At 45.2% G+C, this 27,061-nt stretch overlaps 1 protein-coding gene across 1 annotated transcript in view; it reads left to right on the forward strand.

The window, feature by feature from the left end:
- The first annotated feature begins 655 nt into the window (after positions 1-655).
- The window catches only part of INPPL1 (inositol polyphosphate phosphatase like 1), a 915,229-nt gene continuing 888,823 nt past the window's right edge, over positions 656-27,061 (forward strand). Inside the window, exon 1 of the mRNA XM_086933779.1 lies at positions 656-1,168. Within this exon, the coding sequence (XP_086789905.1) occupies positions 996-1,168 (173 nt within the window). The 5' untranslated portion in view covers positions 656-995. The remainder of the gene's footprint in view (positions 1,169-27,061) is intronic.

Here is a 27,061-nt window from a genome sequence, read left to right on the forward strand (position 1 = left end):
TGCCCCCACTTTCTTAGAGACTATGCAGGTTTCCTCCATTTGAACTTGGAGTGCTCACCCATGTAAAGGTTTTGGTTGACGGTGATACAGTTGGTTGGAGATATGATGCTGAAGTACACAGAATTATTCCGTTTTGAAGAAACCCACTGAAAGAAATTAGGAGCAGCAAAACACGTTATTCTGAAGAGTTGCACTCGCTGGGACAGCGCAGCCAATGAGCTACTGGGAAGTCTTTTCTCAGCCAATGGCAGACTACCATGGTAGTCACTAATGGTCCAATAAACCAATAGTGATGGAGAAATCCCATACCCAGTCCTATGCTAAGAGATCCTTCCGCCAATCCAAGCGTATCTGGCTCTCCCACCACTGATAGAATCTAGTTTCTCTGGCGTGATTGGTTGCGAGCACGGGTGTGTGTGGCTGTGCTCCGGTGTTCTAACCGGCTCCTCACCCTGTTGACGGGACTGGAGCCGCCCGTTAAACTGTAATAACGGTCAGCGGCTTCAGTGTGAAGTAATGACTGTCCCGGGACAGTGAGCCCAGACAGGTGTCCGCCACTCAAAGGCGGTGTAAAGAATCAGGAAGCACACACACTCTCACCCCCTCACCACTCCCGCCCCTGCCGCGCACAAACACTGCCCTCCTTCCTCCTCGCTGGCAGGCTGGCTCCGGGCTCCGAGCAGCGCAGACACCCGTCCCTCCCTCCAGCAGGAGCGCATGCCTCTCTCTCCCTGCCAGGCATGCTGTCACGGGCGGGTCCGGCTGGGGCCACCACAGTGACACTCGCTTCGAAAAGGGATTGCTTTAAAATTTACTTTTATACTGAAAAGTAAAGTAGAAGAACACTTTCTCAGAGACGCTCACTTTTTTTTTTTAGCTGAGCCTTCGTTTGGACCTGGAAGTCCGGACTTCGCAGTGTTTTTTTTGGGTGGTTCTGTCTTTCCTGGAGGGAGTCCAGTCAGCTGTGCCTTTCTTCGTGCCCCCCGCCCGGTGCCATGGCCTGCGGAGCGCCGGCGGGCACCCTCCCCAGCACCAGCCCCCCCCTCTGGTACCACCGGGACCTGAGCCGGGCGGCCGCCGAGGAGCTGCTGGCCAAGGCCGGGAAGGACGGCAGCTTCTTGGTGCGGGACAGCGAGAGTGTCACCGGGGCCTATGCCCTCTGCGTCCTGTGAGTAGCCCCCCCCCTTTCCTTCCTTCCTCTTATTTGTGCGGCTCAGGCTAGCTGGGCATCGCATTCAGAAATGTGCCCTCACTCTGGATTTTTGTGGTGTCTCGTTTTGGAAAAAAACATGAGGCGAGTTCTTGTCGCCAAGGAGGCAGTGGTCTAGTTTAGGTTTCCTTTCTAAAATACAAATGCATGTTGGGGAATTGTAGTTCTCTTTGACTGAAATAAAATGTACCTGCAAACACTGGTTTGTTAACTAAACGGTTAGTGCTGCAGCGTTGCTTATTTATTTTAACATTTCTGCAAATCGCAATTTAAGAGGGGATGTAGGCGTGCTGTACATCAGAACAACACTGAGACGCATGGCAACCTCTGACAAAGAACTAGCATGAGTAGTGCTATAAATGGGCAGGTGGTGTCCGGTATGGAGTACCTGCCTTTCTTCTATTTGAAGGGCAGAGTACTGGCACTTCTCAGCCCTGCTGCAATAGATTTAATGGAGGACTACCAGCACTTCTCAGGAGCAAACTGGTATTGTAATTGCATTTTTATAGCGCTTACTACCCATGACGAGGCGTCAAAGCGCTTTTTCGGCGAGCAGCACCCTACTCCGGAACCCATAAAGGATTAGTGTTCAATTAGTATCGTGAAATATGAAGGCAATTTGAGTGGTGGATAGGTTAGTGAGTTATTTGGATTCAGGATAGCGGAAGGATAGAAGAGAGAAAAAAGGTTTGTATTTATATAGCTCTTGTTATCCCTGATGGGGTGTTGAACCGCCTTTTCTTTTTATGTGTAGCACGCTAATCCGGAAACACTGTGGATAGTGAGTGTGTTATATCTGCTGCTCAGCCTGTGTGTCCGTGGTATAGAATGTTGGTGTGTGGTGATGCTGTAGAATGTTGGATGTGTGAGAGTTAGTTGGTGGAAGGGCTCATCAGCAGGTAGGCTGCTCCTGGTGGGGCTCTTAATGACATCTCTTGTACTCAACACCTTAATAAATCATCTTCCTTAATATACATCTGGATTGATGGACTCTTCATTGATTGCAATATTTTGGCGACGATTTAAAGAGAAACATGCGTGTGCTATTGGGGAGAATGAAGAAACTACCAAAACAAAGCCTATATGAAACTAACCTGAGGAAACTAATGGAAGAAGAAGTTTAAAGGAATCTAAAATTACAGAGAAGGTCAGGTGGGGGCCCTCCAGCCCCACCACTTGCTTCATCGGACGCCTACCAACCTGGGCATACTTCAATTGAGCAACCGTTATGTGTTGCTGGTGCTTGATACCTCAGAACTTCATCCCTTTCACTGGTCTTATGGATGATGTGAAAGCAGGGTAATGCCTGGGCATACTCCAAGTGAGCAACTGTTGATGTAACATCTTTGCTGTTGGTTTTCAGTGGAGCTCAATCGGCTGTATTATACGATTAATTTTGGGATGACTGTCAGCTAGACATGGATGTTTGGAAGCTCACATGAGCGGTGACTTTGAAGTTTTTTTTGTGTGAAAGTAGCCTGTGCACAGTTTGTATCTCATACAGAAGGCCCGCATAAAACATTTGGGCAGTGTCGTCGAAGTTAATTTTGCAGTACTATGCACACGTGGATTTTTCTATTCGTTATGAGTATTGCATGTGTAAGAGTAATGGTATTTGACTGGCACAATTCTTTGCTAAAGCCCTAGCACGGTTCTTTGGAAAATTCAGAGTATTTACCTTTACCGTTACTACGATGCAGCATTTGAATGCGCCGTGAGGCAAGCAAGCATTCCTTTACCTTGATCGCATGGCTGTGCTGAGAGGCGTCATGCGGATCCTCTCTGTCGCTGTTTGGAGTTGGCTGCTGCTCTTTAATGTTTAGCCGCGTATGCGCCTAGATACATGTAGTAAAGTATAAACGAGGATTCAAGCAGGTAGAGACTTGTTAAGAACAAGTTTATTCACAGCACAGAGTAAACAGCATAACACCATCTGGCCAAGCACCAACTGACCAAGCTGGAATTCTTAACTAGAATCATAACATTAGGAACACACTAAAGTTCCAGGTAAGAAACAGTGAAAACAGACTAAACACAGTGAAGCTATTTACAACACATCTCCCTCCCTTAATCCCATAAAGTAAAATGCAAATAAATACAACTATTGAACATAATCACTGAGATATACAGGCGGACGACGAAATCTAGCATTTCTAGAAGTAATTCCATTTGTAGAGATAGTTTCATTGGAAAACAAAGGTGTAGAAGAAGAGACAGTGTCACCAGAGCATGAAGGTGTAGGAATAGACACATCACCCCCAGAGAAGAAAGATGAAGAAGTATCACCACTACCTACCTCCCCCCTTACACTGGTTTGAGAATAAGAATTCAAGTCACACTGGGCAGATAACATGTAACCATTACTGGAGGAAACAGAAGAAGGTAGAGTAGTCTTCACATCCACATCACCCTGTCTCTTGTACAAAGCTACCCTTCTGAAATTCCACCACTCGCCATTGTCAAGAAGAACACAATGGGGAAAAACACGCTTTCCGAAAAAGGACCTCTAAACTTCGAGAGACCCTTAGAAAACCTCCCCGGCTTTACTTTGACCAAGTCCCCCACACAAATTGACGAAGAAGAGCCATCCAAAGAAGACTTCACCGGGGAAACCTTGTCTTGATTCCTTAACCAAGAAGGTGTTAACTTAGTTACAGGAGGACGACCACGCATTAATTCAAAAGGAGACTTACACTCATGTTTGTGGGGAGTTGAAGGATAGGCCCAAACAAGTTCTTGAACCTTATCGTTAGAAAAACAACCAAACTCAACAGACATCTGTATAATCCCCTTAATTAACCTATTGACCCTCTCACACATTCCGTTACTTTGTGGGTTATATAAACTGAATATAAATTATAAGTAAATTGTATAAATACACAGGTAAAAAAAAAAAATAATATTTGAGACTATCTGTCTTGTTAAAATTTCCAGTGATGAACTTCCACACCAACCACGTTAAAATTCTAAAAGTGTTTGTCTTACTTATTTTCCTTGCGTTGAATGTTTACAGGAACATGCTAAAATGGTAACATTATCACTCAGCGAGATCGTGCTGAAACTTGTTGGCTCCGTAGTAATCGATGACTGCAAGCGCATAGGGAGCAGCGTCGAAAAGAAACTGACGACTGACGTGCGTGTGACGAGTAGCGTCTATTGCAGAATGACGTGATCCTCGTAATCTGTGTTGGAAGCATCGCGCTGGAAGCAGCTTGCGCGAGGAGCATTGTTATGGACACAAAGGAGGATGCAGGTCACGGGGCGCTCAGAAGCGGTAACCAGACAACCAAGGTAACTGATTCAGGAAAGTTTATGCAGGGGTGGGGAATTTGTATCGCCCGACGCCCTGGACATGAGGATTCTTCTTGCAGACAAGAAGTTTTATTGTCTACTTAGTCCTCCGGACAAGTAGACTTTCTCATTAACCCTTGTGCATGTAATATAATCACAACACCGTTATTATCTGACATCTTAGTAAATGCGCCTCTTCATAGGTAATTACGGTAACCAAGCTAAGCCTGGTACAGCTTGTGCTCACCGTCAATCCGAGAAGCAGAGACTTCACACTGCAAGTATGCCAGTGAGCGATGCCGGCTCCCATATTAGTTATGCTTCCGGTGCTAAAAGTTGCCGCCTGTGTGCTCTTGGTGAAATAATAAAGAAACGCCACTAATGGTGCAGAGCGGATACCCCTGCAGTGGTAAAGGCAAGCATGTACGGGGTCAGGGAAGGTGAATGTCGTGCGTTACGAGTTCTTAAGTGTGGACAGGAATGCTGTGTATGCAAATTCGCCGAAAGAGTATGACGTCAGAGGAGCCCTGCCAGCTGAAGGGAAGCTGAACAAAGAGGATGTGAGGACCCTGGACGCACTAAATTCCATAAAAGGTCACGGATGTAAGATGTACTTGTATGATAAAACACACACAGATGCCTCGATGCTTAAAGGTGCCTGATGTCAGCTTCGAGTGAAATAACACCAGAGAGCCTGAAAAGTGAAAACTAGTAATGCAGGAAGTATTTGATGCACTTGTACAGCGTTCCAAAGTTCCTGATTCAAGGAACTGCTGCGACTTTCCTCTATTTACTTTGCAGAAAGATGACATGCTACCATTTCTAGACATTTATTTTGTCATTTTCAAAAGAAAAGCATTTTCTGTCCAGGGGAATAGATCTATTCATTTGGGTAGTAGGCTCTGAAGACTGAAAATAACGGGCTTGTTCAAAATATATGGTGGAGATGAGAGAGATGGAACACCAGTCAGGTCACAGACCTGCAGATAAGACTGACACTTATTTGCGTGGGATAGTTGGAGAACACTAGGAGAACTCCTGGCGCACGCAGTCTGGGCCAGAAAAAACAGGAGATTAGAATAGGGAGCACAAGATGCCTCATCATTTCACCTGCCCTGCTGGCACAACAATGAGCCGATAGTAAGCAACGCAAATGCAACTTAATATGTGAAATCCTCAACGTGGATTCGACCATACATGCTCATATTCTGAAAGTATAAAGAGGGCGATTTAAAATAAATAAAAAAAAGATTGTGGGACTGTATTTTGTCCATAGACCTTCATTGAAGCAGAGGCATTTTCAGGTGGCAGACTGCTAAAATAAAACTGTTTTAAACCAGGAATCTCCTGTGAATCTGGTCTGTTGGCATCCATGGCTCCAACAGTTACCAGTTGCGTCCTGCTTGGCTCATACTGAGCAGCAAGGACAAAGTGATGTGTGGGAGGATGGGGGCCTCCAACTCAGGCAGCTAGCGATTAACAATGTCATGGTTGATAAACATGACATGCCTATTGTACGTCAGGAGCTCCTAGGCCACGAGGCACTTACTGAAAGTGCAAAAAACTCAACTAGTGGGAACCAAGTCCCAACCAAGAGGCAGGCAGCAAGCAACGGTGTGGGAAACGGGGAGGGTTTCAAAATGCTCAAGGCTTCTTTTACTACATTCTCTCAAAGGCATTTATTTCCGAATGTCGGTGGTACTGACACTGTACAATTCCTTCCTTTCTTCACTAGGAGCACGCTGGTGTTGTTAGGTGCACCCATTGTTTCCCCCAAGCTGCTCATTCCTCCTTCTCCCCGCTTCCCCAATTTCCTAACGTCACTGCATTTTGTTCCCGTTCAAGTAACCTAACTGATCAGCTGCTACAATTTGTGTTTCACCTTTTCTCTAAATAGATCCTTTACCCAATGCCATACCATAATCATAAATGCCCGCCTCAGACTATTCTCGAATGCCCCCATATCTGCTTTGAATCATTCAGCTGCTTTTGCCCAGCCTCTCTTCCTCCCATCACTCGCTGAACCTTTAGCACCACATTCTACAGAACTATATCCCACCGGTTCACAAGTCCTCTCCTATTAGCCAGTACTTCTTGTTGATATTATTGTGCTTCACACTTCACTTGTGCTCTTTGCAAGGTATATTAAAACAGACTTTACCACTATTTAATAGGATGCTATTCAGTGACCTTAGAAGGATAGATGGCGGAGACTGTCCTGCCAGGGTTTCTAAAATTCTCTTCCAGCTTGAGCCCAAAACTAAGAGAACATGTAAAGTGTCATAGGCCCTCCTTCTGTTTGAGTATAATCATGGCTGGACGCCACCTGGATCCTAACACCTAAATGCCAAAGTAATGAGGAAACAAAGGTACACAGCTTGTTATCACTTACTTAAAAGAAGCTACGATTTGGAGGCCTTTTTATTTTTATTTTCTGCAACTTCTATATGTAACACATATGCACTGTAAAAAGTTCACATGTGTGAGTACGTGTGAGTATTTACAGGAATAACAACTTAAATAGCAATTCCTATTTTTTTTATTCAATACTTTCAAAACGCTACTCATCCCACTGTAGGGTGTCGGAGCGCTTTACATCACACGCACATTATACACGGACTATTAATCATACAAATGTGTAGTGTAAATCAATGTACATGATGCATAAGGCAAATAAGGTTTTAAGGTGTAGGCGTCACAAAGAGTATTTAATGGTAGGAATTATATGACAAGATTGTATAGCTGGTAGAAATAAAAAGTTGGGTTTTAAAATATAACAGTGCTTGGGCTAGTCCATTATTTATGTTAAAAAAAACTTTAGCAGCCTTGTAATAACAGATTAAGAACAAACAAGGTTCTAAACCCACGTCTTGCAGTTTACATGCAGGTGCTTGATGCCGGTTCATAGCTCATTGTGCTATATTAGAAAAAATGCAAATTTTGAACTGCAAGTAATAAAACAGTGGTCCACTTCCCTGTCTACATAACATAATAATCTGTAATCTGCATGTGACCTGATGTGCTTTGCAGAATACACATTAACACTATGCTACTTCATGTGTCAAAACTGTAACTAAACAAAACACAGATCTCCCCAGCAAGTTCTTTAAGCACCAGAGTTTCATTAATGTTTTATTATTATTCCCTGAGATTTACTAGGCACACAGAGCTCGCTGCAGCACATGCTTGGACCCCATTAAATATTGTAAAATGCAGATGTTGCACCCAATCAAGCAAGAACAGATTTTCTGTCATGTTTCCCCTTGGTGACAATTTATTGGAGACATAAAAAAAAAAAGGTACATACAAGTTGACCCCTTTTCAGGACTCCGCCCCGTGTGACTTCATCCTCTTTTTGTTGCCCACTTTGATCCCCCAATTTAGGGGTTCCCAAAGTAAATATTTTCCAATCCCAGAACTGCTCATGACCATACAAGTTAAGAGCAGGGAGTTTTGGCTCACAAAGAGATCTTGATTTTCTGACTTTGCCTCTTCTATTAACTACCTCTCCCCACTGGATCACATGCAAAAACTCTCGTCGCTCTCTTTGTCCTCCAGGCTACATGTCTGCTCTTCGCCTGGCCAATATTATTTTATTTAGGGTTTGTTTTCTCAGCGCTGTTAATCACCAGAGGTGATTTCCAAGTGCTTATCTGACCTATGTCCTCTGGTACTTCTCCCTTTGATCTTGACAAAGCTCTTCTTCTTTTAACCAAGTTTACACTTTATTTTGTACCACTGTTGACTTTTCCTATACCTATTCCTCTGCAGGCCATCCTTCCCCATATTTTGGATTTATTTATAAGGCTTAATAATCTTCTTCTGTTTTTAGAACTATGAATGATGGAACTATAAATATTGTTTACTAAATAGTACTCAATTTGATAGCCTTAAATGGAAGGAAAGCAAAAGTTGTGTTGCCAGAATCTGAACTCATAGTGTGCAGACCACAGCAGTTGTCTGGAGTAAATCTTAGCCCACTGAGCCATCTAGCCAATTTGCTGATTCTGTTTGAACAACTTTGGTTTCTTTCTTTGTGCTGTCATCCCGTCAACTGCTATCCCTCTGTCCTGAAATTATCTGAGCTTCTATTTACTGGACTAAATGGTTTGGCTGCCTTTATATTTCTCTTACCAGCCTCCTTCCCCTACAACATCCTCTGGTGCTTCTGCCCTTGAATTCACTAATGTTTTCTCCAGAACCTGTGTGCCTTTTCCTAGTACTAGATCCCTTCTGTCTTAATTCTTCCTCAATTTAATCCTTGGACCTTGCTGCAGGCCTCTCCAGGTAACCCTATCCTAATACCCGGCCAGCCCCGTCTCTTGAATACTGCCTGGTGATTCATTCAACATTTATCCACCTCAATCCAGCCTGGCCCCATGAGATCTGCCTCAGTGCCATCTGCGAGTTTCATGACATTCCCTTCATTGATTCAGGTATTATGCTATTGAAATGTCCACTCAGAGCTGTACTGTCCAGGCTACCCAATTTAGACTCCTTCCCCAATGGCCAGTCATTGTGCTCCTCGCCACTCCCATCTATTGTCCTTACTGCACAATTCGAAAACTGATACATTTGCTTTGCCATAACTGCGTTACCATCAATACACTGGACACAAAACGTGTCTAAATGTCAATGCCTCGACATGTGCTGCTTTTTACATGTCTTTACTACTAGGGTTACTGTGGTGGCAGTTGGCAGGGCTGCTGGTAGGCAGGAAGCAAAGTGAACTTGATAAGGTAAAGTGGTTGCTCAGAGCCTTTAGATGAGTACAGATCGCAGAGGGGGGTAAAGAAGGCTGAACAGCCTGTGATGAGCTAAGGCAAGGTAGCAGCAGTAGATAAGAGAGGTGTTGGAAGGGATGAAGCCTATGGTGAAACTGGAAGGTGAATAAAACCTCTTCTGAGGGAGGAGAACCTGTAGTAAAATGTTAAAGTGGAACAGAGCCCGTGATGAGGGAGTGGCGAGGTCATGGGATGATTAGTGAGAGGAATATTCAATCTAATGTATTTAGTTTGAAGGTATATGTGTAGTAAGGGAGTGGTGTACTTTAACAGTAAGTGTGTGAAGCCCTTGTTGTGAGCAAAGAGAACAGACGGGTGATGAACCCTATGATGAAGAAGTAGAATTTGTATGGGCCCTATGGCAAGTTAGTTGAAAGGCAAATGTTTTACTGCTGACAGCAAGAAAACAGCGTGGAAGGTAATACTTTATAATAAGAGAGTTTGCAAGAGCAAAGAGACATATGTGGTCAAGTTTACTTTAGGTTTTATAGTGGACTAGTAATCAGTCCTTGCTAGTACGTATAGCTTTTACTTTTATAGAGTACGTGGGACAAGTGGGTTTCTTTACAGGGCTAGAAGATTATTGTATATCTTTGTCCCTTGGACAAGTACAGTTTTTAAAAAATTCCACACCCCTGTTATGGCACGGATAAAATCCTCCAAATATTGTGAAAAGCGCTCACCTTCCCAAGAAGTTTAAAACGATGTCCGTTTTTCAAAGAATGACAGCAGTGATGACTCACTTGATGCACACGGAGTTCTTTTGTGGTGAAAGCCGCATTTATTCTGTAAAACTTTGTCCCACTGCGCCGTTGATCCTCTGGCCAGATACTAGTCCTTGTCGCCAAAATGTAGTAAAGTATAAATGAGGATTCAAGCATGTAGAGACTTGTTAAAAACAAGTTTATTCACAGCACAGAATAAACAGCATAACACCATCTGGCCAAGCACCAACTGACCAAGCTGGAATTCTTAACTAGAATCATAACATTAGGAACACACTAAAGTTCCAGGTAAGAAACAGTGAAAACAGACTAAACACAGTGAAGCTATTTACAACAATACACTCGGCACATATCCGTTGTACCTGCCACCATTTTAGGGGATTTTGCTGGATGTACGCTGGACCTTGGCCAGTGGATGGAGAACCTTTTTTTTTTTTGGCACAGCCATTCGGAAGATGCAACAAGATGCTGCTGCTGTTTCCCAAGGACGCGACTGCTCATCAGGCCAGAGAACACAGTAATGAACATAAGGCAAGGTGATCTTTAGTTGCGCTCACTTTGAAGGGGACATTGGAATGTGGCCTTCAGTTGCAAGCTATAACATGGTCTGGTCAGAGGACACACAAAACTGGTGGTTCGTGATCCGAGATGTTATCGAGTTTTGGAAGGAATTCATATCTTGGAACAAAGCCGGTGTATCAACGTTTAACGTGTTGTTTCCATTTGACCTTATTGCTAATATTGTGGCTGTTTTGTCATTTCAGCTAGGGTCAATTTTCATGCTCAGTCAGTTTAGAGTGAAGCTTAGGTGCGATTTCTTTTGGCACCTCATGGTGTGGTTGATGGATGTGTTCTATATTATCACTTAGGTTCTGTGAGGAGTATCTGTGTCATGATATGCTCTGCTTGTGTGAGGAGTAACTGTGGCAGGATTTGTTTTCCTTGTTTTATTTAGATTACTGCATGTACCTTAGTCACTGTTCTTGATAGTGTGGGGTGGCTCCACATTGTTTAAGTCACCCGGTTTTTATTGAAACGTGTGGTGTGGGATTACTGTGCGTTGTTTAAGTCACACAGTTATTTTGAATTGTGTTTGAGATGGCTGCTTGTGGATTAAGTCACTCATCTAGTAGGTGTTCCAGTTAGGATGACTGTTGTGTGTGTGGGATGTATTTGTGGGATGACTGAGAGTAGTTTGTCACCCGTTCTTGGTGAAGGTGTTTGTTCCGAAAAAACTGCGAAAATCCCAAGTTATGGTTTATTCCACAATTCTTAACTTGCAGCAGCCATGCGAACCCATAACTCACACATCAAATGCAATGCTCATGAACCTGTCTTTGATGTGACAGTCTCAATTGCAAATGTAAATATTCTTTCAGGTGAGATTGCATATGACATTAGCCATAACACTTTGAAAGAGTTGACTATGAACGTAGTCGTATTTATTGGTTTAAGGATGTGTTATTTGATTGCATTGTGTTCGTATGTGTTGCTGCTTACTGGTATGAATATTCTAAGGTCTTAAGCCTTGCATTTGGTGTGCGAGTCTTGGTTAGCATAGCTGTTCAAAAAACGAAATGTAGAGCTAATCATAAATGACACAGTTCACTGTTTTATCGGTTTAAAGTCATTTATATCTATGTCTGTACTTTATCTGTATTTTATTTAAGTGAATTTCTGAGGTAGCACGTTAAGACTTTATAACCAAAGTTAACTATAACTTCACTTTAACCTTGTTTTGTTATAATGAATTTTAGTTTTGGTATGAAATACAAAATTCAACTTCTTTGAAAATGTACTGTATCTTGCTAATCATGGCCTTTGGCTGTGCACAGCTTGAAGTGACGAGAGTGCTGGAGGGCATGTCTTTTGCCTGTAATCTTAATAACTCAGTTAAGAGATTTGGTCAGTCAACTAAGGCGCTGACCTTGCAACCCACATCTGACATAAAACTTAAATCTTGAGAGATGATGGATGAATCACTTTTGTCCCAATGTAAATAGCTGCATATAATGTAAGTGTGTGATTTGCAAATATGGATGATGTAAAGAGAACTGTGAAGAGTGCTTTGTAGTATTGTCCCAATTCTATAATGCAACTTCAACTGGGCTTTATAAACGTGTTCTGTGGTGTTAGTGTGTGGGTAGCTCGTCATGTTTGAGATACTCCTGTTGTGATAGGTTATCTGTAAAGCTTTGCATTGCTTTTTCTTCATCAAATGCATGCCCTCAGTTTCTGAAATAATGTTTGAAGATGCAATTATACTCTCTTCAAGACTTCCCCCAAAGCTGTTTCGGAGCAATCAGTTCTACTCACCAGAGTGATCTCTGCTTTCACAACATCCTCGTTACTTTAATCAAGAGCCCTCATGGTTCTTGTAAGGGGCACACTTCAACCAGTTGTCAACATATTCCTCTCCGTCAAAGCAGCAGTGGCATGGAATTCCTTTCCTAAGGAATTGCGGAATATTCAGGATCCCAGACTTTTCAAAAAACAACTTAACTGTCCTTTTTAATCAGCCCATCTAATTCTCTGCTCCACTCTGTTACGGTCACTCTGCGCGCCAGGACACTCATGAGTATTTGAGCGCGTTATAAATACTTTATAACATATAACATAACATAACATGTGCAGCGCCAGTGTAGGCCTGACTCTGGATTGGAAAGCCATCGTTATTTCTAATGGCTGAGATGATGTTGAACACTCACTTCGAAAAGGGATTCATCTACAGAGTATTTTTTTTAAAGCAGAGCACTCTGTAGGTAGATATCTGGATTGCACACGTGAGCAGCGTTGTTCAACTATGACCCCTTCAGATAGGCGCAGTCCATTGTATGTTTCTGGAATACTGCATATGCCCCAGGCAACACACTTTATCTGCTAAAAGAATGCTGTCAAGGCATGCATCAGTGCACCCACTGAGGCCCATGAGAAATCCCACATATCAGCAGTGTAAGGATCCCCAGTATGTGCTGTGCTTCCAGTCCTATTGAGAAGCTGGGAGAGGAATGGAGGTGGGTCTTCCTCTTTTCAAACCTGGCCTTGCTGCTTTGTCTGGCTCCTCCTATGGAATCACAGCCTGCTGATTCCAATAGCCATTGCCAGATTCCTTCTTTGCTGAATGACAATGATTAAGTAGGGGAGTGCGAGTTTGTGAGTGAAGGGGAAAAGAGTGAATGGGGGAGTGAGTATGAGTGAAAGTGTAAGAATGTGAGATAGTAAGAGTGTGTTTATTTGTGTTTTTTGATTGAGTTCACTGTTGGCCATGGCATACTCAATATTATTCTCGGCTTTTTGCTTCACACACACTAACATGTTCAGGGGTGTGGAATTTAAAAAGAAATATCTACTCATCCATGGGGCTGGTTGCTTCATAAATCTACTTTTCCTGTAACAAAATCCACTAGTCCCTTTGGTGCCATGCTGTGAGGCGACAAATTATGCAGCAATCTTGTTATACAATAGCTCTGATATATCCTCTGATTATGCCAGGGTTTATACCATAGTAGTGTTTGAATACTTGCAATCCCCTTCTGTAGCCATGTTTACGCAGATCTACTTACTGGGGCTGAAGGTAGTGGTAAGCAATAGTTCAGGGTTCTGAGTCTGTGCAAACCTACTAAATAGCATGTGTTATGGGTATTCATCAACTCGTTTCTAATATTTTCTCATAGAGAGAAAGGTTGGAAATTTACTCCTGAATTGGCAGACGTAAACCTTCTTCCAGAGTTGGGTATAAAGTGGTTGAAGGTAAAGTGAACTTGCAAACACTCAGATTTTCACATGAGAAAATCTACACATGCACATTTGCTCATGCTAAAAGGCAGTTCACAAATGTTTTCTAGGAGTACTATTTTTTGTTCTACATCTGTAAATTCTTGGGCATTCACGGAAGCTGTATAGCTGCACTTAATGCAAGGACATATTCAATGGGTGCATTTTTGAGACTTTCTTTAATAATTGGGCCCCTAATTTGGTCTGCCATTGAGCTTGACCTTTTGCGTTTATTAAAATTCTCTATCTCTCTCTCTCTCTCTCCCTCTCCCTCATGGCTGGCTTCACTGTGAGTGACAGCATGCTGCTCTTTCACAAGGGGCATATTGCACACATAGTAGTTTTGTTCAGTGCCAGTTACTACTGTGGCAGTGTGTGCCTTTTGAGACCAAAACATTTTTGCTTTTGCCAATTTTTGTTATAATTGTGAGGACCTGGCAGCTCCCACACCAATAAGGTTTTACAAAAACCATGCCAAAACAAGTCACACATTGACAAAACTAAAAAGCTGACTACAAATCTCAGATCTCCTGGCTTTGCCAATGCTCGTTTATATGTGTTTCCCATAATCTTATTGAAACTGGTTACACTGATTTTCCATTATGAATATTTTGGGAAATACTAGCATGCATCAACACGTGTTCCTAAATGATGCTGCAAAGAAATGGTACCTGAAATCTTACAGTAGTTAAGCAAAATGTTTTTTAGGTCGAGCCTAGCGCAGCGCGCATTCGCTGCTCTAGGAGAGGACCATCAGAAATCGTCTTCCCTTTTCAAGCACTCATGCTTGTGCTGGCATCCACCTTGCAGATGCGAGCAGCGGCGCACAGGGGCCATCTGTTTCTAATTAGCATGGCAGCGCACGCTTGTTTTCTTCTCCCGTCGTCGGTGTCTTTGATGTTTGCCCTCTGGGTTCCTGTCGTGTGCTACTTGAAATCTGCAATATATTTGTATGGATGGTTTTCAGCCCTTATTCTGTAAGTACTGCACTCACCCTCTGCGAAGACTTTAGCGCCTAGAATCCTTCAGAGGTCAGGGGTGTGGGTGTTCGTCTGACACTTCTGTCTTTCATTTTAACTGTCCGTTTGCGTTCACAACTGGTGAGGATCCAAGTGTCCGACCCTTCCCCATCCGATCCGAACGTGCCCGGGCACTGCCGCATAGTTCCTGTTTGCTTTTTATGTTTGGACAGCGGTTTTATATTCCGTTTCACTTTCCCCACAAGCTTTATATTTAGACGTGTTGCTTTGCAGCTGTTCTGTTTACTCAAAGCGCTTCTCTTGAATCGCACAAAGGATCTTGGGAGCCTCGGCCAAGGATGTGTAAGAGAGGGCGGATTGGCTTACTTCCATGGAGGAAGCACAGATGAGGCATGTGCAGTACAGGGTTACTCCCGGACAGAATGAGAGCAGGGGGTGCACACAGCTATATTCTTTCACTGCAGGTAGAGGCGGTCTGGGAAAGAAAGCTGGGTGGGGGTGCACGCAACAGTTTCACTGTTGCCGAGTAAGCAGGGTAGGGTGTGTTCAGCACGGTTTACTTGTGTGCAGGAAGCAGGGGTGTGACATTACAGTTTTACTTTCAGAGAGGAGGCAAGGCCATGAGGAGTGCATTGCAGATTTGAAGCAGGGGGTGCTTATAATGCATTTTATTTGGGGAAAATTATGCATTTCAGTCTGAAGTTGTACTTTATAAATTAAGCAGGGCTTGGATGCGCGCAGTACAGCTTTACTTCATAAAGTAAGCAGGCGGTGTTTACACCTTTACGTGTGGGAGGTCAGCAGAGATGTGATGTCCCCTGTCCAGTTTCTTTTTTGTAAAGTAAGCAGGGCTCAGTAGCGCGCAGTACAGCTTTACTTCATAAAGTAAGCAGGTGGTGTTTACACCTTTACATGGTGGAGGTCGGCAGGGATGTGAAGTCCCCTGTACAGTTTCTTTTTTGTAAAGTAAGCAGGGCTCCGATTCGCGCAGTACAGCTTTACCTTATAAAGTAGGCAGGACTCGGATGCGCACAGTATAGCTTTACTTTATAAAATATGCAGGGGGTGTGTACTTTACGCCTTTACGTGTGTAAGGTCGGTAGAGATGTGAAGTCCTCTGTACAGTTTCATTTTTGTAAAGTGTATAAATAACGTTTTATCTATATAAATATAATATAATGTGTCCGTTTTTCTTGTGTAAAATGAGCAGGGCACTCTGCGCATCGCTGTACTCTTCTACAGAATGCAGGGAAATAAATGGCACATTTCACTTTTACCTACATACTGTAAGGAGCGGGTGGTGTGTGTGTGTGTGTGTTAGTCATATTACTGCCTGCATTCAGATGGTTACTTACCCTTCATTTCTAGTTACAAAGCATGGATGAAATGCGCACATTACAGTTTAACTTGTATTGAGTGTGCAGGCAGCTTTACTCCTATAATAGAAGACTGGGTGTGTCCAAAAAGTTCTGGATATTGTCTCAGAAATTACTGCAAACCCCATTGTTCCCAGTCTCCTGGACCAGAATACCTCCCCCCCCACCCTGCCTGCAGCCAGCTGGCTAGCATTCCAAAGCTTGATCCGGTCACCTTGGCTACAATAGCCAAACGGATTAAATCAGGCTCGCGATTGGACCCTTTGCCCGCCTGGCCTTTTTCACATGGCCCTGCCGGGACTGGAAAAGCAGGCCCTGGGAGTAGTCAACGAGTCTTTAGATCTGGACTATCTACCAGCGATTCTGAAGGAAGCAAGGGTTACTCCCCTATTGAAAAAACCAGGGGCAGATGCATCAGCCTTAAAAACTATAGGCTCATCTCACAGCTCTCATTCCTTACTAAATTATTGGAACAACATGTCTTGAAATCTCTTGCAAAATATCTAGATGACCACCATTTGCTCCACTCTAGACAGGCGGGTTTCAGGACACACCATAGCACTGAGCTGGTGATGGTGTCAGTACTGGACGAGCTTAGAATCGGAGCCGATAATAAACATCCGAGTGCTCTGATTTTATTAGATCTGTCAGCAGCATTCAACGCGGTCAGCCATAACATCTTGCTGAGCCGTTTGTCGCATTTGGGCATGAAGGGGCCCGCACTTCAGTGGTTGAGATCTTTCCTGACCGACTGTACCCAGAGAGTCCAAATGGGGGAGCAGGCGTCGACTTTAGGCCCCCTGTCCTGTGGAGTCCCCCAGGGCTCTGCTTTGTCTCCACTTCTCTTTAATATCGATCTACAGCCCTTGGTGGAGGCGCTCACAGGCAGAGATTGCCAGGTCTTTAACTATGCTGATGACACCCAACTCCTGGTCTGTCTTGATAACACCAGCCAGGCACAAGAATCAGTGAAAAATCTTCTCAGGTTTACTGTTAACTGGATGGCAGCCAATTCATTAAAAATCAACCCGGATTAAACCGAGGTGCTGATCATTCCAGCTCAAAACAGCCCTTGGTGTGAACTTTTCTGGCTTTCAGAATTAGGTGTGGCGCCAATCCCAGTGCCAGTAGTAAAGAGCCTGGGCTTGAAAATCGATTCCGATCTGTCTATGTCTGGCCAGGTGTCGGTGGTAGTAGGCATCTGTATAGGCCTTCTTAGGCAATTACGGAGACTTGTCCCTCTCCACCTCTGTCCTACACTCAATTGTCTCAGCCACGGTCATATCCCGACTGGACTATGGGAATGCCCTTTTATTTAGGCATCCTACAGAAGCTTCTGAGGAGATTACAGGTTGTACAAAATGATGCAGTCAGGTTAATTTTTAGTCTCCCTAGGCGCACGCGAGCCACCCCCCTACTTCATAAATTGCACTGGCTGCCTATTGCACAGTGGGTGCAATTAAAGAGCTTGTGTATAGCCCATAAGGCGGCGTATGGGGATGCACCAAAATATATACAAGAGTATGTGCCTGGACGGGTGCTGCGTTCTTTGGAGACCTGTATGCTAGCTTCCTTCAGATACAATCTTAAGACCAAAGGGGGCAGAGCGTTCTCGGTCCTCCTGCCACGGATCTGGAACGATTTACCAGAGAACCTGCGTAAGGAATCAGCCCTGCTCCCCTTTAGAAAGCTGTTAAAAACCCACCTGTTTAGAGAGACATTAATATCTGTCTAATCCTCCGCCCTGCAGCCATGCAGTGCCCTGCTCCTTCTCTGAAGCGCTTACAGACCAGTGATGATTTGCGCTATATGAAAATAAAATAACATAACATAACATTTCAGGGTTACCAGTGTAAACAGGGCTGTGAGTGTAGGTTCTATTTTTGTTTATGTAAAGTAAGATCGGATACATTGTCTAAAATGACAGTTTTATTATGCACCGTAATTAGGGAAGTTGTGTGTACATGGGAACCGCACGAAGATTGCCTTTGGTACTTGTAGTCAGATCACGACGTCGGAGGATGTTAGTCTTGTTGAAGGAAGAATCCGAAGGCGCTTAAGAAGAGGTTTGCGAAGTTATTCTTCGTCCGGGCGAGAAAGAAGAAGAAGGGCTGAAAAAATGATCCAAATCGACGACCCCGCACACCTCAAGGTCGTCGAACAAGCACAAATAAGAAGCATTGTTATGTGTCCCCGCGTCGTTCTTCGAACGGCAAGTCTTCGAGGTTGGCTTCTCTGATCCAGCGGCGTCTTGCCTTCACAGGAGACTCCGGTCCATTCTCCGGCACCAAGGGATTCACGGCGCCCAGGGAGTCGTCTCCAGCTCCTCCGGCTTCACATGCCACGACCCCGGTGTCACCCACCTCTCTGCCATGGTCTGATCCAGACTAGGCGGCTCCGGATCCATACCAACCTTTTCCGGGGGTGGGTGTGGACCCATCCCACTTTCTTAATGTGATGTTTGGCATGTTTGCCAAAGTGACAAACCCATCCGGCACGCCGGCTGGCCCCGTGGGTCCACTTGCATATAATTTGGGCATCTCCCAACATTATGCCTAGACACCATTCGTGCCTTTCATGCCGATGACTCCATCATGGCATCTTCCAGCACCAAAGTTCTCTACGCCGATACCGCAATCTCCGGCACCGTCTGGTTTTGGCCGACGTCTTTCCGGCTTTGTGCAGCTCCACTGACTGCTACTTAGGGTTCTCCTTCAGCTCCGATGTCACCGGCGCTGCGCCTGGCGCCACCGATCCCAAAGATGCGCTCCAGGAGGGAGACCCAGAGGCTGCTGGAAGAACAGGAGTTCCAGGGACAGCAGGAGCTAGCTGAAGAGAGGGAAATTCTTGACTCTGGATGACTTCGAGGGTCTTCAGGAGGCCAGTGGTTTGGACACTTCCCCGAAGTGGGAGCTTTCTTCCCATGAGGCAATGCCTTCTCAGGACAAGGCTCCTTATCACACTGTCATCAGGAAGGCTGCTGACCTGTTGGATCTGCGGTTGCCCACAGCCGAGGTCAGGTCTAACATTTTGACTAAAGTTTTGCACTCTCCTTTTTCGGTGGTTGAGCCTTTGCTTCTTTTCAATGAGGCATTAACAGAGCCGATTTTGGAAGTGTGGCAGAAGCCTTTATCTGCCCCGGCAGTTTCAAGAACAGTGGCAAGACACTATAAGCCTGCTTTGGGGGATCCGCCTTTTCTAACCTCTCGCCCTTCTCTTGAGAGCTTGGTGGTTCAAGCTTCATGTTCATTCAAACAGTCGGCAGGATCATTCCCCACCACTCCAGGGGATAGAGACTCCAAAAAGCTGGAGCAGTTAGCCAAAAAGGTGTTCTCTTCTGTAAGCATGGACTTAAAATCTACAAACGCTACATGCTTGTTGGGAAGATATATCCACGCTTTGATGGACTCAACCAAAGAGGTGGTTCCTAATCTGCTGTATGATGTACGAGGGCGCTTTTTGGTGCTATTGACTGATTCGCAGGCTGCAGCCCGTCAAGTGATTCAGTAGGGTCTGGATACAGCGGACTCAGTCGCCAGGGTGATGGGCAATACGGTGGCTAACAGGAGGCACGCCTGGTTAAGAAATTCAAGGTTTTCTCCGGAAGTGCAAGCCACTCTGCTTGATCTTCCTTTTGATGGATCCAGGCTCTTTGGGACAAAAGGGGATTCTGCTCTACAAAGCTTAAAGGATAACAGGGCTACTGCAAGATCCTTAGACCTGCAATCCCTGTCTAGGTGATTTTGTGGTTTTGGAAAGGCGGCTTCCTTTCGAGGCCGTCAGCAGCAACAGAAGCAGGGGAACCCCCTGTTCAAGTCGTACAGAAGGAAGGGAAGAGGCCCGTCTGCTGGGCGCAGCCCGGCAACAGTCCTCCTCCTCCTCTCCTGTTCTTCCCACCACTTCCACTCTAGATTTCCCATCTTGGAACATGTTGGTCCTGTAGGAAGTCGGGTGTCCCATTGTCTACAAAATTGGAAATCTGTTACATCAGATCTTTAGGTTTTGAATCTTGTAGAAAACGGGTAGGTCTTTCTTTTCCAGGAGTTTCCCCCTCCTTACCCACCTCGCCAGGGCTGGTGTTCGGAGGACCATCTGCTGCTCCTTCAGCAAGAGGTCCTGGCCTTGCTTCAGAAAGGTGCAATGGAGGTGGTTCCTGAGAAGGAAAGGGGTCAGGGGTCAGGGGTGTTACTTCTGATAAATTCCTGATCCCTGGATGGATGGGCGATTGAGACTGATCCTGGATCTCAGGGTTTTGAATTTTTACAGCAAGCAGGAGAAGTTCAAGATGTTAACCCTAGCTCTAGTTCTTCTGACGCTGCAGCATGAAGATTGGATGGTGTCGATCGATTTGCAGGATGTATATTTCCATATCCCCATCCTGAAGTCACATCAGAAGTATCTCCGTTTTACGGTGGGATCCCAACATAACCAATTTGCGGTCCGTCCGTTCGGATTTACTTCCGCACTGTGAGCCTTCACAAAGTGATGGTGGTGGTTGCAGCTCATCTTAGAAGGGCGGGGATTCCGGTATTCCCCTAGCTGGACGACTGGCTACTCAAGGCGAAGTCTCCAGAGTTGGTGCTGCATCATCTGTAGATAACGACTCAGTTGCTGTTCGACTTGTGTTTTTCAATAAATGTACCCAAATCTCACCTAGTGCCCTCCCAGCGCAACCTGTTCATAGGGGCAGTATTGGACGCGACTGTGAATCGTGCCTTCCCACCTCCTCAGAAAATTCTAGACATCCGGGCTATGATTCCGGTGTTTCAACAAGGAGCAAAGGTTCCAGTCCCGAAGGTCTTACGCCTGCTTGGTCTGTTCACTTCCTTCATACTGTTGGTCAACCATGCACGCTGGCATATGAGGGCACTCCAGTGGTGCCTCCGCAGGCAGTGGTTTCAGGACAATGGAGATCTCAGGGAGGTGGTCAGAATCTCCAGAGAGACTGTGGCAGATATGTTATGGTAGAGCGTTTCAGGCAACCTGTTACAGGGGAAGCTGTTTCAACCTCCCTCTCCGGTGGCTACAGTGATAACGGACGCCTCCACTCGAGGGTGGGGTGCTCATCTGGGGGATCTGGAGATCAAGGGCCATCGTTGGAATTAATAAATGCCTTGCACTCTCGGGTCCGAACGAACAAAGTATGTCCCCAAATTTGGGCTGGTCCTCGACTCTCCCCCATACCTATCATTCAACGGAATGTATCTCTACCACCTCCATTTTTTACTCCGATGCACCCAGACACCTCTACGATGATAATCCTTTTATTAAAAAAGCAAAAAATATCATATTGCCAACATGACTCTGTTCACCCACACTTTATCACATTTTACAATCAACATAAAAGTAGTTCACAGCCTCACTTACCCATGGACTTGCCATTCAAGCAATGGCTAGAAATATCAAACTATAACCAAACAGAATTGTCGCTAACTATCAAATAATGGTTTACACTCCCTACTACACTATGTCTGGTCAGAATTTGTTATGGGCAGTACACAAATGTGTAATGATCGTTTTGTAAGCTTTCAACTCATTTGTGTAGAGATTTCCTGGCATTTAGGAAGGGAGAACACCTTCACATGTGAATTTGTGGCACAATAGCACAACTATCAAACGAAGAATGGTTGTATTGTTGCCTAATAGAATCAATAAAGGGTAAGGTGCACGTTTCCTTGTTTATAGTTAGTTAACGGGGGAATTTAGTATCTAAAAACAACATGTCCTTAAATATGAAAACTGTAGCGGGCAGTAAGGGTTATATATTGAAATTTTAAATTGCAGTACTGGTTTTTAAACCTGCACTTTTGTCAAAAAACACTTCCAAATAGCTTACAGACTTGTCTGAGATCATGCCTTCAAGTTCATTGAGGAAGAAATGTTGGAATTGAAAGACTAAATTGTAATGTTTTATTATGGGCGTGGTGAATTTCATACTACTTTGTGATGTTCAAATAAAGGAAAACCTGAAATCTCGATGACCTGTTCTGTGCCACTTCTGCATCCAATTGCTTCGGACTCCGAACTGTTCCTTCTGTTAAGGATGATGCTCTGTGTGTATTTAGGTGTCTGCACAGCAAGAACATAGCCGAAGGTAGTGGCGCAATGTACCTCGCCGGTGTCCTCGATTAGTCATAGATCGTTTGCCGCAAAGAAGGGGAGTTGTTGGATGAGTCGAGAGGAAAGGTGCTTTTAACGTGTTGAGAGTTTATTCTTGGATTTTGTCTCTTGTCTGGCAATGTCCTGGTTGTGAGTTGAGACCTGCTAGAAATGGTTACATTTGTCAGCCAAATAGTCATGAGTATAGTACATGATGGTCTTGTGGATGATATGGTATCGCCCTCTATCTATCTATCACCCTCACTCGATCTATCGCCCTCACTCTATCGCCCTCCTCACTCACTCTATCGCCCTCCTCACTCTATCTATTTATCGCCCTCACTCTATCTATTTATCGCCCTCACTCTATCTATCACCCTCACTCTATCTATCACCCTCACTCTATCTATCGCCCTTACTCTATCTATCGCCCTCACTCTATCTATCTATCGCCCTCACTCTATCTATCGCCCTCACTCTATCTATCTATCACCCTCACTCTGTCGCCCTCACTCTATCTATCGCCCTCTATCTATCGCCCTCACTCTATCTATCTATCGCCCTCACTCTATCTATCTATCGCCCTCACTCTATCTATCTATCGCCCTCCCTCTATCTATCTATCTCCCTCACTCTATCTATCGCCCTCACTCTATCTATCTATCGCCCTCACTCTATCTATCTATCGCCCTCACTCTATCTATCTATCGCCCTCACTCTATCTCTCGCCCTCACTCTATCTATCGCCCTCACTCTATCTATCGCCCTCACTCTATCTGTCGCCCTCACTCTATCGTCCTCACTCTATCTATCGCCCTCACTCTATCTATCGCCCTCACTCTATCTATCGCCCTCGCTCTATCTATCGCCCTCACTCTATCTATCTATCGCCCTCACTCTATCTATCGCCCTCACTCTATCTATCGCCCTCACTCTATCGCCCTCACTCTATCTATCTATCGCCCTCACTCTATCTATCTATCGCCCTCACTCTATCTATCTATCGCCCTCACTCTATCTATCTATCGCCCTCACTCTATCTATTTATCGCCCTCACTCTATCTATCTATCGCCCTCACTCTATCTATCGCCCTCACTCTATCTATCGCCCTCACTCTATCTATCGCCCTCACTCTATCTATCTATCGTCCTCACTCTATCTATCTATCGCCCTCACTCTATCTATCTATCGCCCTCACTCTATCTATCTATCGCCCTCACTCTATCTATCGCCCTCACTCTATCTATCGCCCTCACTCTATCTATCTATTGCCCTCACTCCATCTATCTATCGCCCTCACTCTATCTATCGCCCTCACTCTATCTATCGCCCTCACTCTATCTATCGCCCTCACTCTATCTATCGCCCTCACTCTATCTATCGCCCTCACTCTATCTATCTATCGCCCTCACTCTATCTATCGCCCTCACTCTATCTATCTATCGCCCTCCCTCTATCTATCTATCTCCCTCACTCTATCTATCGCCCTCACTCTATCTATCTATCGCCCTCACTCTATCTATCGCCCTCACTCTATCTATCGCCCTCACTCTATCTATCGCCCTCACTCTATCTATCGCCCTCACTCTATCTATCGCCCTCACTCTATCTATCGCCCTCACTCTATCTATCGCCCTCACTCTATCGCCCTCACTCTATCTATCTATCACCCTCACTCTATCTATCGCCCTCACTCTATCTATCGCCCTCACTCTATCGCCCTCACTCTATCTATCTATCGCCCTCACTCTATCGCCCTCACTCTATCTATCTATCGCCCTCACTCTATCGCCCTCACTCTATCTATCTATCGCCCTCACTCTATCTATCGCCCTCACTCTATCTATCGCCCTCACTCTATCTATCTATCGCCCTCACTCTATCTATCGCCCTCACTCTATCTATCGCCCTCACTCTATCTATCGCCCTCACTCTATCTATCTATCGACCTCACTCTATCTATCTATCGCCCTCACTCTATCTATCGCCCTCCCTCTATCTATCTATCTCCCTCACTCTGTCTATCGCCCTCACTCTATCTATCTATCGCCCTCACTCTATCTATCTATCGCCCTCACTCTATCTATCTATCGCCCTCACTCTATCTATCGCCCTCACTCTATCTGTCGCCCTCACTCTATCTGTCGCCCTCACTCTATCTATCGCCCTCACTCTATCTATCGCCCTCACTCTATCTATCGCCCTCACTCTATCTATCGCCCTCACTCTATCTGTCGCCCTCACTCTATCTGTCGCCCTCACTCTATCTATCGCCCTCACTCTATCTATCGCCCTCACTCTATCTATCGCCCTCGCTCTATCTATCGCCCTCACTCTATCTATCTATCGCCCTCACTCTATCTATCTATCGCCCTCACTCTATCTATCTATCGCCCTCACTCTATCTATCGCCCTCACTCTATCTATCTATCGCCCTCACTCTATCGCCCTCACTCTATCTATCTATCGCCCTCACTCTATCTATTTATCGCCCTCACTCTATCTATCGCCCTCACTCTATCTATCGCCCTCACTCTATCTATCACCCTCACTCTATCTATCGCCCTCACTCTATCTATCGCCCTCACTCTATCTATCTATCGCCCTCACTCTATCTATCGCCCTCACTCTATCTATCGCCCTCACTCTATCGCCCTCACTCTATCGCCCTCACTCTATCTATCTATCGCCCTCACTCTATCTATCTATCGCCCTCACTCTATCTATTTATCGCCCTCACTCTATCTATTTATCGCCCTCACTCTATCTATCTATCGCCCTCACTCTATCTATCTATCGCCCTCACTCTATCTATCTATCGCCCTCACTCTATCTATCTATCGCCCTCACTCTATCTATCTATCGCCCTCACTCTATCTATCGCCCTCACTCTATCTATCGCCCTCACTCTATCTATCTATCGCCCTCACTCTATCTATCGCCCTCACTCTATCTATCGCCCTCACTCTATCTATCGCCCTCACTCTATCTATCGCCCTCACTCTATCTATCTATCGACCTCACTCTATCTATCTATCGCCCTCACTCTATCTATCTATCGCCCTCCCTCTATCTATCTATCGCCCTCACTCTATCTATCGCCCTCACTCTATCTATCTATCGCCCTCACTCTATCTATCTATCGCCCTCACTCTATCTATCTATCGCCCTCACTCTATCTATCGCCCTCACTCTATCTGTCGCCCTCACTCTATCTATCGCCCTCACTCTATCTATCGCCCTCACTCTATCGCCCTCACTCTATCGCCCTCGCTCTATCTATCGCCCTCACTCTATCTATCTATCGCCCTCACTCTATCTATCGCCCTCACTCTATCTATCGCCCTCACTCTATCGCCCTCACTCTATCTATCTATCGCCCTCACTCTATCTATTTATCGCCCTCACTCTATCTATCGCCCTCACTCTATCTATCGCCCTCACTCTATCTATCACCCTCACTCTATCTATCGCCCTCACTCTATCTATCGCCCTCACTCTATCTATCGCCCTCACTCTATCTATCGCCCTCACTCTATCTATCGCCCTCACTCTATCTATTTATCGCCCTCACTCTATCTATCGCCCTCACTCTATCTATCGCCCTCACTCTATCTATCACCCTCACTCTATCTATCGCCCTCACTCTATCTATCGCCCTCACTCTATCGCCCTCACTCTATCTATCTATCGCCCTCACTCTATCTATCTATCGCCCTCACTCTATCTATCTATCGCCCTCACTCTATCTATCTATCGCCCTCACTCTATCTATCTATCGCCCTCACTCTATCTATTTATCGCCCTCACTCTATCTATCTATCGCCCTCACTCTATCTATCTATCGCCCTCACTCTATCTATCTATCGCCCTCACTCTATCTATCTATTGCCCTCACTCCATCTATCTATCGCCCTCACTCTATCGCCCTCACTCTATCGCCCTCACTCTATCGCCCTCACTCTATCTATCGCCCTCACTCTATCTATCGCCCTCACTCTATCTATCGCCCTCACTCTATCTATCGCCCTCACTCTATCTATCGCCCTCACTCTATCTATCGCCCTCACTCTATCTATCGCCCTCACTCTATCTATCGCCCTCACTCTATCTATCGCCCTCACTCTATCTATCGCCCTCACTCTATCTATCGCCCTCACTCTATCTATCGCCCTCACTCTATCTATCGCCCTCACTCTATCTATCGCCCTCACTCTATCTATCGCCCTCACTCTATCTATCGCCCTCACTCTATCTATCGCCCTCACTCTATCTATCGCCCTCACTCTATCGCCCTCACTCTATCTATCTATCGCCCTCACTCTATCTATCTATCGCCCTCACTCTATCTATCGCCCTCACTCTATCTATCGCCCTCACTCTATCTATCGCCCTCACTCTATCTATCGCCCTCACTCTATCTATCGCCCTCACTCTATCTATCTATCGCCCTCACTCTATCTATCTATCGCCCTCACTCTATCTATCGCCCTCACTCTATCTATCTATCGCCCTCACTCTATCTATCTATCGCCCTCACTCTATCTATCTATCGCCCTCACTCTATCTATCGCCCTCACTCTATCTATCGCCCTCACTCTATCTATCGCCCTCACTCTATCTATCGCCCTCACTCTATCTATCTATTGCCCTCACTCTATCTATCTATCGCCCTCACTCTATCGCTCTCACTCTATCTATCTATCGCCCTCACTCTATCTATCGCCCTCACTCTATCTATCTATTGCCCTCACTCTATCTATCTATCGCCCTCACTCTATCTATCGCCCTCACTCTATCTATCTATTGCCCTCACTCTAT

This window comes from Lissotriton vulgaris, chromosome 8 (genome assembly GCF_964263255.1).
Source record: "Lissotriton vulgaris chromosome 8, aLisVul1.2, whole genome shotgun sequence".
In the NCBI taxonomy this organism is placed as follows: Eukaryota; Metazoa; Chordata; class Amphibia; order Caudata; family Salamandridae; genus Lissotriton; species Lissotriton vulgaris.